The sequence below is a fragment of the Micropterus dolomieu genome, linkage group LG21 (genome assembly GCF_021292245.1).
Source record: "Micropterus dolomieu isolate WLL.071019.BEF.003 ecotype Adirondacks linkage group LG21, ASM2129224v1, whole genome shotgun sequence".
NCBI classification, from domain to species: Eukaryota; Metazoa; Chordata; class Actinopteri; order Centrarchiformes; family Centrarchidae; genus Micropterus; species Micropterus dolomieu.
In genome coordinates, this window is record NC_060170.1 from 10,435,372 (window position 1) to 10,451,503 (window position 16,132).

Here is a 16,132-nt window from a genome sequence, read left to right on the forward strand (position 1 = left end):
ACAAAACATGGAAAGACAGCAAAATCAGGGCACGGACAGAGACGGGACCAAACAGGAGACAAGACTACACTAAAACATGGAGATATAAGACTAAGGACTAGGACACAGACCATAATGATAAAACACAGAAGTACACAGATCAGGAAAACACGAAAGCACAGGACTAAGAAAATAATGGCAAAAAACAGAAACCCACAGGGAAAAAATACAACTCATAACAACTTTAACCAAATCTTTTGAAGCTTTGGCCATGTTTAACATGAACATCTAACATTGTAACATTATAGCCATAAAATGTGGAAAAGCATAAAAGGTCTCCTTTAAAATCCCATTTCTTCCCTACTTCAACTGGTGGGGTTGATTTTAAATTTGTGTGCAGAATCGAGTCACTGCACCATATCTCATCTGAAATAATTATGACAAAAAGAAACCATGCACGCTTTGTCTAGTATGTTTTTTATTTATTCATTTATTTTCTTATTACTTGAAAGAAATTGCATTCCAAAGCATAATGCGCATGACAGCAGCAGGGACAATTTCACAAGCTGATACTGCAGCTGCAATACCGCTTCAACACTTTCTACAAATAACAGAATAGGAATTTATGTTGGTTACATTGGAACCCACTGTATTGAATCCTCATCTGCTGACAAGTATTTATTGATGCTCACTGTGTGTTAGGAAAACATGACCTCCCATTCAGAGCAAGGACAGTACAGGACATGTAGCAGTACTCAACCAACACATCAGGCTCTATCAAACCTTTTTTTGTTCATTCAGGCTGTGCCATGTGTTGTAGGTCGGAGAACAACAAAGAAGACATCCTTATTAGTGGCTGAATCCAAAATGTGTTTTTTAATGATTAGAAAAAACTTTATAACACTATTAAACTCTTTGGTAATCTATACTATTTTTTTCACAACACACAGCATTCAACTTTCAAATAAGGAACTCCGTTTACTAGGTTTTAATGTTATATTATAGGGACGTATTTGCCAGGAGAGGCAGGTATTGAAAAGAACATAATCTCAAAATAACTGATGCATCAATGATTGCTAAAGCCCCAAAAAGCCACATGCAGTAAAAACTCACAAAAAGAGAAATGCCATCTTTCCTCCTATTCAAACAAGTTCTTTAACAGTTACATTAATGATCCTGTAAATTCACATGACAAGCTAAGTTAGCGGGGTGTAATTACTTTTCAAAACAGAAAAAGTTTGTTCTCTCAAACCCCCCAGCTGTAGATGTCCGTACTCTATATACATCTGTACATAAAACATCATACAAGGTTTGCAGAATAGTTTCTTCAGTTTGAAATTTTACCTAAAATCTATGTGAAGCACTTTTTCCATCAAAGCAGAACAAAACATCATTACATCCATTTGCTGATCATGGGAACTGTCGAGAAAGCGAAGCAATCTGTGAATGTGATCTATATAATTATGCAAGATCATGGACTCCATGGTAACTCAGTGATCTCAGTAACATAGCTATTACTCGCATGTCACTCACCCTAGTACCTGGACAGCTCCTACTGCTATCTGGCTGCTGACGCTTCAATGGAAAAGGGCACAGTTTAGCAGACGTTTTGTCCCCTCTGCCATGCCGCGCTAGTTTATAACACACCATATATTCTGTACAAATGTATTCATGTTGTATTATTACATAAATGTAGCTATGTTTAGAGGCACACATAATACACACTCTGTGGGAACAAATTCCCCATTTGGGGACAATAAAATGAATCTATCGATCTATGACCAGATGGCGGTTACCAGAATTTGATTTCCACACGTGGATTCATGTTGTGCGCTGACCACCAAAATTCTCCACCTGTTTACTGCTTTTTTGTTTTGTTCGTAATGAGTCAGTGTGAACCGGATCAGAAATAAAAGGCCCTAATGTATCAATTGTTTTCCCAACAAACTGAACCAAAGTGCAAAGTCATATCAGGAGCTTTGTCTGCACTGATTAAATATTAACAACAGATGTAGTGAGCGTTCCCATCGGGGTCGCAGTAATGACACCCTGCATCTGAAACTCTGTGGTGTTTCACACAGTTGCAAGCAGAACATCTGGCATGTCTATTACTAGTGCAGTACAATGTAGCCACTGGCAGGTAGAGCTCTTTGCAATGGAGAGTTTTGCTAGATGAAAATGGGTGTGTGCTTCAGTTCCTCAAGTGAACAGTTTTCTTTTTTTCAGTACTGATGACTGAAAGTGTCTGTCAACATATTTCTGTCCTGCCATGGTAATACTAATCTACAGAGGAACAGGGATGCAGAATGTGGTCGGCTTATCAGTACCAGGCAATATCTGCTTATATACTGCATATTGGATATGTTTGTGGATGGTTGTGAATGAAATAGTGTCTTCTAGTTAAAAAGTGACATTTACAATCTTACGTCTGAATGGATGGTGGTAATCTCTACAGTACATATGTGCACTGGTAAACCCAAACAGTGTGACAAGATGGAAGATCCACCTGCTGCATGAAATAACAAAGATTTGTGGAAATGTCATGCCAAACAAATGTAAAAATTGTGTGTAATTTGTTTATTAATAAATCAGGACAGGTAAAGTGTCACAGTTACACAATTCACTGGTGGACACAAAATATGATGCTGCTTCAATAAATTGAAAATATCTTTGTTGTTTGACTGACATGCAAAGAAAGAAATATCAACAATAAATATCATGAAATGTCAAGAAGGATGGAAATGAAATAAAGAAAGAACAGAGAAAAGGGAAGACAAGAATACTGATATTTACACATATAGCTCACATAGCCAATATAACTAACATTCAATACAATAACATACAACTATAAGATACTGTAAGATACTAAGATACTGCAATTGCTGTGGAATTTAACTAAATGTAAAGCATCTCACAAAATTAAAAAACTACTAAATAAACACTAAAGTAGATTATTTGAGTAAATATGTTCCACTTCTGGCCCCCAAAAGATAACACAATTTTGTATTATTTACCTAAAACTTATAGGGGATCTTGGGATCTTGATATTGAGCAGTTTTGTAATTGTTTGCTTGTCTCTCCGTATGGGAACAGATTAGGCATGGAGCACGACGGCCAAGGCAACCGCTGCGGGGACGAAACGGCGATGGGAAGCGTGATGGCTCCTCTGGTGCAGGCGGCCTTCCATCGATACCACTGGTCCATGTGCAGCGGACAAGAGCTGAAGAGATACATCCAGTGAGTTCATGTTCAAGTAGCTGAAGCTCATGACGTTTCTAAAGCACTGACGCTGGTGGATACACTCCAACATTTGAAATGTGTCTCTAACTAAAACAGCGTCACACGATCTGCAAACAGGACAATGAAAGAGCACAAAGAGTGCACAGATATCGAGTTTTTCACTCAGCTGTAAAATAATCAATTTCTGACCGGGAAAGGTCAGCAGAGCGGGACACCAAACAACGGCGTGTTAAAGAAGATGATAATGACCATGTACAATCATTCACCATAGCATGCTGTTTTGTGGATTCATTGCAGAGAAAAGCGTTACTGCAGTATAATAACGTAGCATCATAAACGTAAAAGCTTTGGTTCTGAGAGCTCCAAATAGAAGCAATTTCTGAATGGAAACAGCATTTTTATTAAGAGAAGAAAGTCAAGATCAAGAGTAGCCAGTATGACTGGGCTGCGTGTTGTATTGATTGATTTAATTCTGTGGCAATTTGAAACGATTAGTTCATTAATCGATTAGTCGGCCTACAAAAAAATGAGCAGCAACAGTTTTGATAATCAATTCATTGTTTAAGTAATTTTAAAGCAAGAATAGCAGAAATAACATTCTGTGGTCCCAGCGTCTCCAATGTGAGGATTTGCTGCTCGTCTCTGTTTTACAGAATTGTAAACTGAATGTCTTTATTTCTGGTTTCTGGTCAGACAGACAAATAAAGTATTTTATGTCACCTTGGGCATTTTGTAACATTTTACTCACTGATCAAACCGTTCTTCAATCTATTAATAGAGGAAACAATCTATGGACTAATCAATAATTGTTTGTTGCAGCTCTACTGACCAGTATGGAGTATGGAGCGTGACAAGTCTGTGTTATTGTAATGATGGATTTAATGCTGTGGAATATACATAATATTGAATGTAACAGGTAAACATGGAGAAGCTTTTGAGTTTGAATTAACAGCAGAAAACGGTATCAACAGCGAATTTAAATGGGAGCAGATCAGAAAACAGGGAGACTTCCAACTAAATTATGATCACATAAACTTATAAAGCAGGGAAATTAGGGCTGATGGTTGGCTCTTCAGTTGAGGTGTCTTAATCAGGATGACAACATTGATCTCTGTTCAGTGTTTGACACCTCTTTTTTCCTTTCCTGACAGCACGTATGACTGTCTCTTGGATGACCCCTTTAAACATGATTGGCCGCAGCTTCCTGAACTTCCTGGCATCAACTACTCGATGGATGAGCAGTGTCGGTTTGACTTTGGTGTGGGCTATAAGATCTGCACTTCAGTGAGTACAGCCCTCAGGCTTCCATTTAGTGGATAAGTGCAAACTGCACAGTGTGTACCCTGCCCCAAAAATATGTCTGTAAGTGAAACTCAGCAGAGATAAAGGGAAAAGATAGAAACCATAGAAACTTAATGTGTCCTCAAAGAGCTGATAAAAATAAAATGTCATCCATCTGACTAGCTTTAGATCTGGTGCTCGCAGGGCTCAGAAGTTCTGGGGAGCTTTTTGCAGAAAGACGTGTAGCGTTCTGAGAAACTATCAGGAGACTCATGTGAGTGGAATCAGATGCTAGTGAACTCTTCAAACAGAGATCGGCTTACTTTACCGCAGTCACAGCTGCTATATGGCTAGTTCTCCGCAGATGGCAGGGTGATAAACATTTTGTCATTATATTTTGTCATCAGTACAAATTTTCTTCTTCTTTAACTGGTCACAGCACCTTCATCTACACTGGCCTATAACCAATGTCATGTCACCGTTTTTTCCCCAAAGGGATAAGCTAATTAGACTGGTGATAGACCATAAATAAAATAAATAAAAGTTGACCTATCACACGGCAAAATATTGGAAAGGTAATATAAAAAAAGAAATGGCAGCACCTGATGAGAAATCAATTTGATGATGATTATGTCAGACCATGCGGAAAACATCACGCCCTTGCAACTAGACTTGTTTCTGTCATTTATTAACTTAAAAAAATCCCTAATCTTACAGGGGATGAGTCATCTTGGATTTACATTTTTGGAGAAAATGTGTGTATGCTGTCAGGACTGTGCTGAGACCTTGTGGGGTTGTGGGTTGACATTTCTTTGAAAGCAGTTTTGATTTTGATGGACTCCTTGTTATCCTGCCCCACTTGGGATGAAGGCTGCTTCGTTTGATTTCAACATGTAAAAGAATCAGTAGGTCACCTGTCTCCATCGGTTTCAGTAGTATAAGTTCCTCAGTTCATCGGAGCATTTCTGGCTCATAACTTTATTTTTTGATCTCAACGCAGCTGTTTCTTAGTCGAACACCTCTGATTAACCCACTGTACACAACCTGCCCAGCACCAAAGGGGAGACAGAGAAATTTAGCAACCAGGCATCCATCAGTGGCCATTACCTACCAGGCTTAGTGTTGGCTGAAACAAACCAGTCCTTGCTGACTATTGATTAGACTGCTGAAAGACGTTTACTGCATCTTTACAGAGATTTCCTGCAAGAAGAAAAAACATAATGTTTACTTGCAATATGGTTACCCTGTATAGACTCGCCTCCCATCCATCTAATGATGAGAAGGCCAGATTTCTTTCTTTTTTCTTTCTTTTTTTATTTATTTTTTTTTTTTTTTACAATCGATCGTCTAGACCTATAATGACAGCTTTAGTTTTTTTTCCACAAGTCTGCTTGATTGTAGACACTGGTTCTGCATGTGATGGTCTGTGTGTCTGTAGCCCCCAAATCCTGCCTGAGAAAGATAACATTTGGTGATCATAAACATATATTTAAAGAAACATCGACATACAACTAAATGTTGATGTATTCTGAGGCTCCATTGGAGGGAGTGGTGTAGCAGCTTGATGCATAGCTCAGGGTTGGTGAATGGAGATAGAATAAATGTTTATAAGACAATTCAGTGTTAAGAGAAAATGTGGAAGTGTGTCTATAAAACAGCATTTGTGCCAGACTAATTTGCCACAGTGCTCCATTCTGACCAGACAAAGATACTGGACTGTCGCTAACTGTTCTAACTATTGTCAGTTTACAGACATTTGTTTAAAACATGCAATATAAGTGAGCAAGTCATAATGTCTGTAATTTGACCAAGTTTGTTGCCCAACCCTAATCATAAATCTTTCCAATCATTCAGTTTGTGCTCCTTTCTCTCTGAGGCATGCTGGCACCAGAAATACCTTAGAAGCTGTGGGAATTCACTATATTACAGGAATAATCTCTTACTATTGAGATCACTCAAGTGGAAACAGTGGCAGTCACACAGGTCATTTTGAATTTCTGAGTGCTGGCAATTTTAACCAGTGGCAAGAGGTACTGAACTCATTTCAAGGCTAAAAAGTTCGCTGTAGTGTTCTTAAGTTTTAACATGAATCTGACGATAGCATCTCATCTCTCATTGACTGTAATTTGATTTCACCTTGAATGCAATGCATTATGGTTTTACCCTAGAAATGTTTTTTTAGAACAGAATAACACCAGACCAATGCAGACATAAAAAAGAGACAACCCTCCTTGTTGAGTACTACCTATCAGTAAACTGAACGCTTATTGACATTAATAATCACCAACATAAATTTCACATTCAGATCTGCTTGCCTCATTTTCAACAGCAAAAATTGAGAGAATTAGGGAGGGAGTCCGTCTGTTATGGAAACCTTGTCACGTCCATGAAGAATGAAGGAAGAAGTGAGGATGAGAAAGCACCAGACACTTACAAAGAGTGTATAAATGTTTTGTGCCTCCTGATGTTTGCCTTATGAAAGCAGACCTTATGTATTTAGGTGGTAACAGATATGTTGTATAAGGTTGCAGGCAACAGCCATTTATTGAAAAATCCATCTTGAGCATTTTAGAAAAACAACATACATGTACATATTCAAATATGTCAGTCCCCGCAGGCCCTCATCAGAATATACTCTGATGATACATGTATTGAATGCAAGAGCAGTGTTGGGGAGTCTCCCTTTCTACTTAAAAATCCACTTTAACAAGGCATTTAGCCTGTTGAATCATCTTGTTTGCTAAATGTGAAAAAACAAAGAACAACAAAGCTGGAAACACTCACTGATGGTGATGATGATTTTTGACTTAGGCAAGATATTAAAATGACTTGTTAAGACAGATATTTTTTGCAGTGCGGAGGCTGAACCAAGGTATACATTAAATTTTTGTATTTGAGAATTACAATTGGATACATTATAACTAGCTGAGATTTTAACCCCAAACTGCAGTCAATGCTCACTGGTCTGCTGGTGCAGAGCAAAAAATCACAATCACAAAATCAGTTATTCTCTCCAAACACCACCTTCATACACACAAACACACACACACACACATACTCAAAATTGAGTCCAACAGAATATCCGGACAAGTAGCTATCAAACTTTTTTTACCAAAAAATTCTACAATGATTTATTACCGTGGAATAATAGTAGTCCTGTAGCATCTGGATTTTTAAAACAATTGAGGTCAGCCTCCTTAGTTAGCCTGACCAACATACGCAAGCTTTTTGAGCGTGCAGTTTCCTAAACTCCTTTGTTTACACTCAGAGTGGCAATTAGAGTAATGGGAGCCACTGTACAGCAATTGTGTATCGGAGCACAGTGGATTCTTTTTGTGTCACAAGCTAAAAAGGTTTTTGTTTGTTTGTTTAGAAAAAAAAGGCAGTCTAGCTAATTGTCTTGTGTGCTTCTGCAAACAAAGATCCACTTGCCAAGCAATTGAACATGATTGGAGAAGGGGACGTGGCTGCAGCAGGCATGTTCAGAGAGTCGTATTATTCTCTCTCAGCAGGATTCAAATCTTTCTATCAAGTCCTAATGAATGAGATGAATAGAGGAAGTGGTTCTAAATCAGCGACCCTTATCTAGGTGTCATGGCATTCCATGCCATGCCATTCTATACCATGTCATGCCAGAAATTTACTGGAAGAAATTTACTGTTCTGCAGCAAAACTTCAACATACACCTAACAATAAATAGTAGGACAATTAGTTGGACAATTCTGCAGCACAACATTTTGTCAATACCATCGTTCAATGTTAATGCAGGTGTAGTATATTCTTTATGCAGCGAAACAGAAAACGTGCTGATTTAACTTTTATACAGGAGTACAGAGTTTGTTTACTGTCACAGTACAACACTAAAGTGAAGTTCTTTATTAAATCTTAATGGAAATTGCACGTTTGCTTTCTTTGAACCAAAACCACAGACTTTCCTGAACCCTGTCCCTAGTGTTTTAGTTGCCTAACCTCAACCATACCTCAACCATGGCTGGATTATCTTAAGGGGCCCCATCACCCATTCCTTCTCTTCTGTTCATTGTGTACATTATTCTGAGAATAATACATGGTCCCAGGTTTAATAGAGCAGGACCCACCTTAAGGAGCTTATCACTTTCAGTTGCTTTAGTGGTGCACATTCCCAGACAAAGTTGAAATTCATCAGATCATTGCTAAATAGTGAACAAGGAGAGGTTCTAGATATCTGGCGCGCTGATGCAGCCACTTTGCCTGGTTGGTAATCCATCTTTAACTTTAACCTTACTTTTAAAGCCATAAACCTGATCTTTCCCTAACCTTACTGAAGTTGCCGTGTGTGGATATTGTATAAATCTGGCAAGTAGGGTTGGCATGTGTTGCACAATGTGTTTAATATCTATGTCAGTTCATGTCAAATAGACCCCACCTTTAAGAATTTGTCAGCCAAAATTAGAAAACTGGTATGGAGTATGAAAAAGAAAAGAGTGGTGCCTCATCCAAATATATTAGAGGTGAATAAATTACGGTACTAGCCTAATTTTAAAAAGTCATAAATGGCCACAAGGTGGTGAAGTCAGATTTGAAACTGTGTTAAAAACAAATTACTGGTTCCTTTGCCCATGGGCTAACTTTCCCCCAAAATTAAATGAAACTTGTTACCATTTTTTGACATATTTGGCTGCTTGGTGAAGGTACTATTAATCAGCAGCTAGATCACTGAGCATTTTTTCACTGGCAAATTGATGCCTGTAGCACACATCGCCACATGTCATACAGACAGAAGAAGTGGTGAAGGTTCAGTAGCCTGGATGAGCAGATGCGGAAAGCAGATACAAACAAATCACTGTTTTTCTAAAGAGATGACTCAACAACAAGGCTAGGACAACAAAGGACGCAGGTGTTTCAATGTGCAATCATTTGCTACCATTGGTGTGTATTGCCCTTGAAAAAGACTGGAGTCAGGTTCCACCAACAAAATGAAAATCATAAAAGTCTATGTGTTTGGCTGAGATAGTTATATCATGTTTTAGCACCCTTAAAAATAATCACCACAATATGGGTGCAATTTCAAATTATAGATGTCATAAAACGTATGGATTTGATAACCGTAATTACACAATAATTATTATTTGATCTCTCCTCTTGGTTCTGTGTAGACGAGCAACAACTGCATTCTGAATAAGCTGCAGACACGACAGAGCTTCATGACTGAGAAAACGATGTCAGCCAAAAAAGGAAAGAGACAGACCATTTTGAGTGAAAGCAATAGGTCTTAGGGGTCATGTTCTTCACACTTGGTATACAGATGCCCTTGGCAGCTGAAAGGCTTAGAGTTCTCTTGAATCACTTTGATGATCTGTTCTAATCCTTGAAAATAACATCTGAAGAGGAGGTTAAGTGTAAACTGTTTCCAAAGAAAACATTCTCAATCCACTAGTGCCTCTGATAGTGGAGGCCGTAACACTTGTGATGATGTGTCAGCTGCCTGTAAGAGGATAGAGTACCGTGACTGTGAAATAGTAAATAAACATTTAACATTTTATTTGTAAAATACGGAGCGTTACTTGCATCTGTACATCATGGGCAATAATGTTCAGTTCTTGTGCAAACCTTTGTAAAGGCAGATGGTATTTCTCAGAATGTGTTTCAAGAAAACACTTTCCTCCTTTCAGCCTATGAGTTATGCGTATTTCAGTTCAGATACAGGTCGTCAGCTCACATACCTTAAGGCATGATTTTCCTTTTTTCTGTCTTTTAGTTTCGTACATTCGACCCATGTAAACAGCTGTGGTGCAGTCACCCAGACAACCCTTACTTCTGCAAAACCAAGAAGGGGCCACCCCTCGATGGGACTGAGTGTGCTCCTGGAAAAGTAAGTTTGTTGAACATCTCATCCTAAAACCACGGGCCTCCACACCTCTGGAAATGTTTTCCACCAGATGTTGGAACCTGCAGAGATTTGCTTCCATTTAGCCACAAGAGCATTAGTGAGGACCAACACTGATGTTGTGCAGTAAGACCCAGTTCATCCCAAAGGTGCTGGATGGGGTTGAGGTCTAGGCTCTGTGCAGACCAGTCAAGTTCTTCCATGCCACACTGGGAAAACTGTTTTTTTTATGGACCTGGAAAGGGCCCTCCCCAAACAGCTGGAACAAAGTTGGAAGCACGCTATTGTCTAAAATTTTAATTTCCCTTAACTGGAACTAAAGAGCTCTTGAACCTAGGAACACATTCATTTGGCCACATAACGTATTCACATTTTCTCCATGTTTTATCATTGTCTTAGTCCGTATAAAAGGATTTTATGCTTGGCTCACATTTCCTCTCTCTTCTTCCTCTGTAGTGGTGCTACAAAGGTCACTGCATGTGGAAAAACCCTAACCAGGTCAAGCAAGACGGCACCTGGGGCGCCTGGAGCAAATACGGCTCCTGCTCGCGCTCCTGTGGAACTGGAGTTCGCTTCCGCACACGTCAGTGCAACAACCCAGCGTAAGTGGCAATTACATGAATTGATTCTGTGAGGCATCGTGAACCACTGTCAAGTCAAGTCAAGTAATTATTTTTTATGTAGTCCAATATCACAAATCACAAAAACTCTTAATGGGGAAAAAAAGGAGGAAACCTCAGAGGAGAGATCCCTCTCCTAGGACAAAGACGAAATAGTTGTGTTGTGTGCACAAAAAAGGACAATTATAGATTATAAACACAAAACTGATGTAGTATGCTAATTTTACTTTTATTAGTATGCTAGATGTTCTTGTGTATAACCTTGAATGAATCCTGCCTAACACTGAGTTAGGGATTCAGTATGGGTTTTATTGAGGCTGTCCTTGTCAGAAAAACAGACAGAATTGGTTGTTTGTATGATGGTGTTTATATTTTTCTGTCAAGCAATCTCTTCCGATCATGAGAGTAATGACCGTCCTCTGTGATGTTGTGATACCATCGATAACGTCTCAGGAAGAAGATTGTCTTTGATGGTGTGTTCAACAAAGCATCAACATGCACAGGAGACTGCAATTTACATCCCATCTCATACCAACATTCAATAATGGTTTCTTCTAACCATCACTGCAGTATTTTCCCTACTTCCCTAACTACCCATGCTTATGATGTTTATCTAATCTTAACCAATGAGGTTTAGTTTCCCAACAGCTATTTAAATATATACCGACCAGTATTTAAATTGCCAGATTAAAATTAAAGTAAGCCTTCAAGCATTATCCATTACATATTAAAATATCAGGATGGTTGAAATAAATAATGGAAGCACCTGTAAAAGTATATAGTAAATAAATCACTCTATTCATGTATTGTATGCTGGTGTTATTGGTTAATCTGTTAATAGCCATGACAGACACCTTGATGTGTTGAGGGATTTTTTAAAGCAACGTGAGACACAGGGCTCTAAAAGTGTGAATAATTTTTGCAGTGTTAAGACTAACCCCAATCTTTCATATAAGCTTCTTACTTTTCAAGCAGGATTTGGTTTCACATTCCTGGTTTCAAAGAAATGGCCCACTGTCTGATCAGCTCCTCTGATGTTCATCTGTTTCCTTGTCCCAGACCATCCAATGGTGGCCAGGACTGCCCAGGAGTAAACTACGAGTATCAGCTGTGCAACACTGATGACTGCCCCAAGCATTTTGAAGATTTCCGAGCCCAGCAGTGCCAGCTCCGGAACTCCCACTTTGAGTTTCAAAATGCCAAACACCATTGGCTGCCCTACGAGCATCCCGACGGTAAGCCAGAAAAATGTCAACAGATTTTTTTGTTCAAGCGCGAGGCTGGTGTTTCTTTTTAGGCCAAAAAAAGAACAATGAAAGTCGACGACGGCAGGGGATCTGGATTCTCACAACACAGCACAAGTGTATTGGGTTTCCTTTCTTGTTTGTAGTTTCTGTATGCTCTTCCTTTTTCATTCTCTTTTACTTTATTTCGTTCCCAGTCACTGTGCCAGAGTTTAAAACCATCCAAGCTGAAAATGTAGCCTCTCTGCAAAGGTGATGGATCTCTCCAGTGCAGATACAAAACCTGTTTCCTATTTCAAATCCTGCTCTTTATCAGACATTGTTTTTATCTGGTTTCGCTCCATGGGGCTGTTTGCCGCTTATTGCACCTAAATTGGTCTGAGTTTTGGAAGTCAGTCATGTAAAAAAGTCGAAAAACCCACTGCGAAACTGCAGGGAAGCGAGACAGTGGGAGCCCATTGTTCTGTGGAAGAGCTTTTCTGAAGAGTATAGTACAATTTGACAATAAGAAGGTTTTAGTGTGAATTCAGATTTTACCGTTAATGGCAGGGCTTAATATCTGCCTTTTAGATTAGTATGTATGCATAACTTTAGTGGGAATATTTCACTAATGTTTGTATGTAGGAACAATGGGTCTCATTCATCAATCGTTCTTAAGAACAGTTTTCTTCTTTAAACCGACTTACACAGTTTTCACGAAGATTCTGGCATTCATAATTTTTTTTTTAATTTGGGATTGTTAGGTAAGAAAAGAATCTACCCACACTCAAGAGCACTCTTACTCACAATTGAGAGCTGACATGTTTGTGCAGAAAAAGTAGTTATTCCCTTTTCTTCCGTTCTAATTCAATTTAAAATAGAAAAATAGTTTTTTAAGTAATTATTTTCACTATTTTTACATAGAATTATATGTTTATGAATGCACAATAGACTTATACCTATACTTCACATCAGTTATGTTAACTGGGAACCTTGCCATCCAATAATCAGAGATTGATCATGCTATTTATAGGTATATAAGTATTTGTGCACAACTGCACCCAAGTTTGTCGCGAAATGCTCTACCAATGGCACACCCAAGAGGTCCGTCTGTCTAATTAAGGCGCGATGCGCTGGTCCAGCTCAGATAGTTCTGGGCCAGCTATCCCTACTCCAGTGGTCAGCATCTCTCTTCTATGTGTGGCAATATTTTGTATGGCCTCTTTTCTTTTTTTTTTTACTTCATCATTTCTGCACACTTCTCTGGATACACTGTTGCAAAATAAAAAAAATAACAATAAGTTTTTCCAAGTTGGATTTTCTACCTAATCATTCTGTAACAATCTAATAATATGTTGTCTTGTAGCCAGCAAGAGATGCCACTTATACTGCCAGTCAAAGGAGACATTAGATGTGGCGTACATGAAGCAGCTGGTGCATGATGGGACACGATGCTCCTACAAAGATGCCTACAGTATCTGTGTGCGTGGGGAATGTGTGGTAAGGACGTGTTCAGCCTACATAATATTGACATATTAATAACTACATTATGTAATCATGCATGTCAGTGGCCGAAGGCTGTTTGCATCTCATAGGCTTCAAAGGTCTTAATTAAATTACACAGCATGAAGTTCAGCTTCGAACACACTGTGATGAGATGGTTAATGCTCGTTCAATGCTGTTTCAGAAGCATTATTATACATCAGAAGCTTTATAAGAATGTTTTGTGTGTCCCTAAGATTTCCCCCCTGACAGGAGAAATTAATTAAAGCAGAGTGTCATACATGAGTACATGTTGGTAGGTAAATGTCATTCCTGTTGCAGTCTTTTTTCAGTGTGTTCAAGGGTTATTGCAGTATAGTTGCCACAGCTACAAGAAATTGGCAAATTGCCAACTTTTTGAGATATTCTGTAACGTTGAAAGAGATGCCTTAAAGACATGAAAGGAGGTAATACATCTAAGTAAACTGGACAGGTTGTTTCAGTCAGATGGAGCTTTGTCTGAGTGAGGACATGACACCTCAGTTCAAATGAGGTGGGTGTGAACCTCCAACCCCAGAGGCAGTCTGCTAAAGCAAGTTTGTGCCCAGTCAGCACTGATAATCTAATAGCTAATAAAAACCAATTTTTTTTAAAAACATCTGACAGGTCGGGTTTTCATCAAACCATGTTGTGAATTGTACAACTACCAGACCTCGGCTCATCTATCTAACTGTTTTCATGGTCTCCAGAAAGTTGGCTGCGACAGAGAGATTGGCTCTACCAAAGTTGAGGACAAATGTGGCGTTTGTGGTGGGGATAATTCCCACTGCCGCACAGTTAAAGGAACCTTCACCCGAACACCAAAGAAAGCTGGTAAGAACACATGAAACCAGTACTAACATCTTTTTAAACAAGGTTTCACAAAGAATACATTTTTTTTGCAGGAACGATTTCTCCAATTTTTTCCCTGCATGTTTTCTCATGTTTGTTCATTGATGCAGAATGTCATTAATAATGAATTTTAATAATCTGTAATACATTATGAGTGAATGTTAAACCTTGATTAGACACACATACTCCACTATTGTTTTACAATCATACATATATAATTACTTTAATGATTTATTAATGACAATATAAGAAGGCAATAGACAAGGTGGAGGCAAAGCTTTGACACAATGCAGCGTGGCATTACTAGGCTGTTGTTTTCCATTTCCATTTATTCACTTGGCAGACACTTTTGCCAAAAGAGACGTACACGTGTACACATTCAACTGCCTTATCATGCTTTTATCTCTCCATAACAGACAACCCATTGATTTACTAAGGATATGGCTGGTGTTATTCTGTCAGTTTTTATTGTCAAGACCAAAACCATTATTTTGTTAGTTAGTCCACCCTGCGGGACTCACTCAGCCCAAGGCCATCAGGAGTCCCAGAAGTTTTCCCAGTGGGCCATGGGACAAGTGGGCTGATAAACCACATATTATTAAAATAGAGACAAAAATTTTTGGTTGAAAATCAATTGGTATGTGCGTTGATTGACTGGCCCAGACGAGGGTGGTGCGGGGCTGTTTTAATATGATTGGCTGTCAGTCAATCACACGCTCCACATTAGAAACATAATGAAATGGTTGAAACACTGACCTAGCCCCTATAGCCTACATGTGGATTTGTTTCACATGGCCAAAAGCAAAGATGTTGTTTTGCAATGATAAAACTTACTTGAGAAGAGCTAGATAGGTGGTTAATGTTCATGATGTACTGTACTTGCATAAAATTCTCAAGAATACAGGAAAAAGGTCCAGTACCCTGACAAGTGCTTTTTCTGGAGAGTGGGCTGACCAAGGACAAATTCCCAGGCCTTTTTTTTGCTCTAGTCCGCCCATGACTCAGTCCCAAATTTTAAAAAGCTCACAAAGACATTTTTCATAATAATGTCCTAAACTGCAACAATTTAAAGCACCAAAAATTGTGCATCTAGGATTAAGTCTAAATAAACTATAGTGGCCATGTCAATCATAATGAAGGAACATTTCACCCAGTGCGGTGTAGCTTATTGATTGTTTATGGCAGGGGTGTCAAACTAATTTTTACCAGGGGCCATAATGGCATAATGGTTACCCCCAAAGGCCCAGTTGCAACTGTACTAAGACTGTATTAAACGTAACTACTCCATAACATATTGTTAAATAACTGTCTCTTTATTTGATGTATGTATTTATGTATTTAAGGACATTTATCAGATGTAAAAATATTGCCATAGTAAGAAAATGTCTCTATGTTATTATAACAAATAAATGAATTTATCAGATTTAAAAACCCTCATTACTCCATCAATCAAAGATCAAACATTTCAAGTAAATAACAAAGACAAATATCATCAAACATAAACTTTTACAGTAACTTTTCACTTTTTCACAGTCCCGAGCTGCAGAACC

At 38.6% G+C, this 16,132-nt stretch overlaps 1 protein-coding gene across 1 annotated transcript in view; it reads left to right on the forward strand.

Moving 5' to 3' along the window:
- The window catches only part of adamts3 (ADAM metallopeptidase with thrombospondin type 1 motif, 3), a 173,126-nt gene that overhangs the window by 112,631 nt on the left and 44,363 nt on the right, over positions 1-16,132 (forward strand). Inside the window, exons 9-15 of the mRNA XM_046035379.1 lie at positions 3,073-3,216; positions 4,371-4,503; positions 10,238-10,351; positions 10,823-10,968; positions 12,046-12,221; positions 13,576-13,709; positions 14,441-14,564. Coding sequence (XP_045891335.1) covers positions 3,073-3,216; positions 4,371-4,503; positions 10,238-10,351; positions 10,823-10,968; positions 12,046-12,221; positions 13,576-13,709; positions 14,441-14,564 — 971 coding nt within the window. The remainder of the gene's footprint in view (positions 1-3,072; positions 3,217-4,370; positions 4,504-10,237; positions 10,352-10,822; positions 10,969-12,045; positions 12,222-13,575; positions 13,710-14,440; positions 14,565-16,132) is intronic.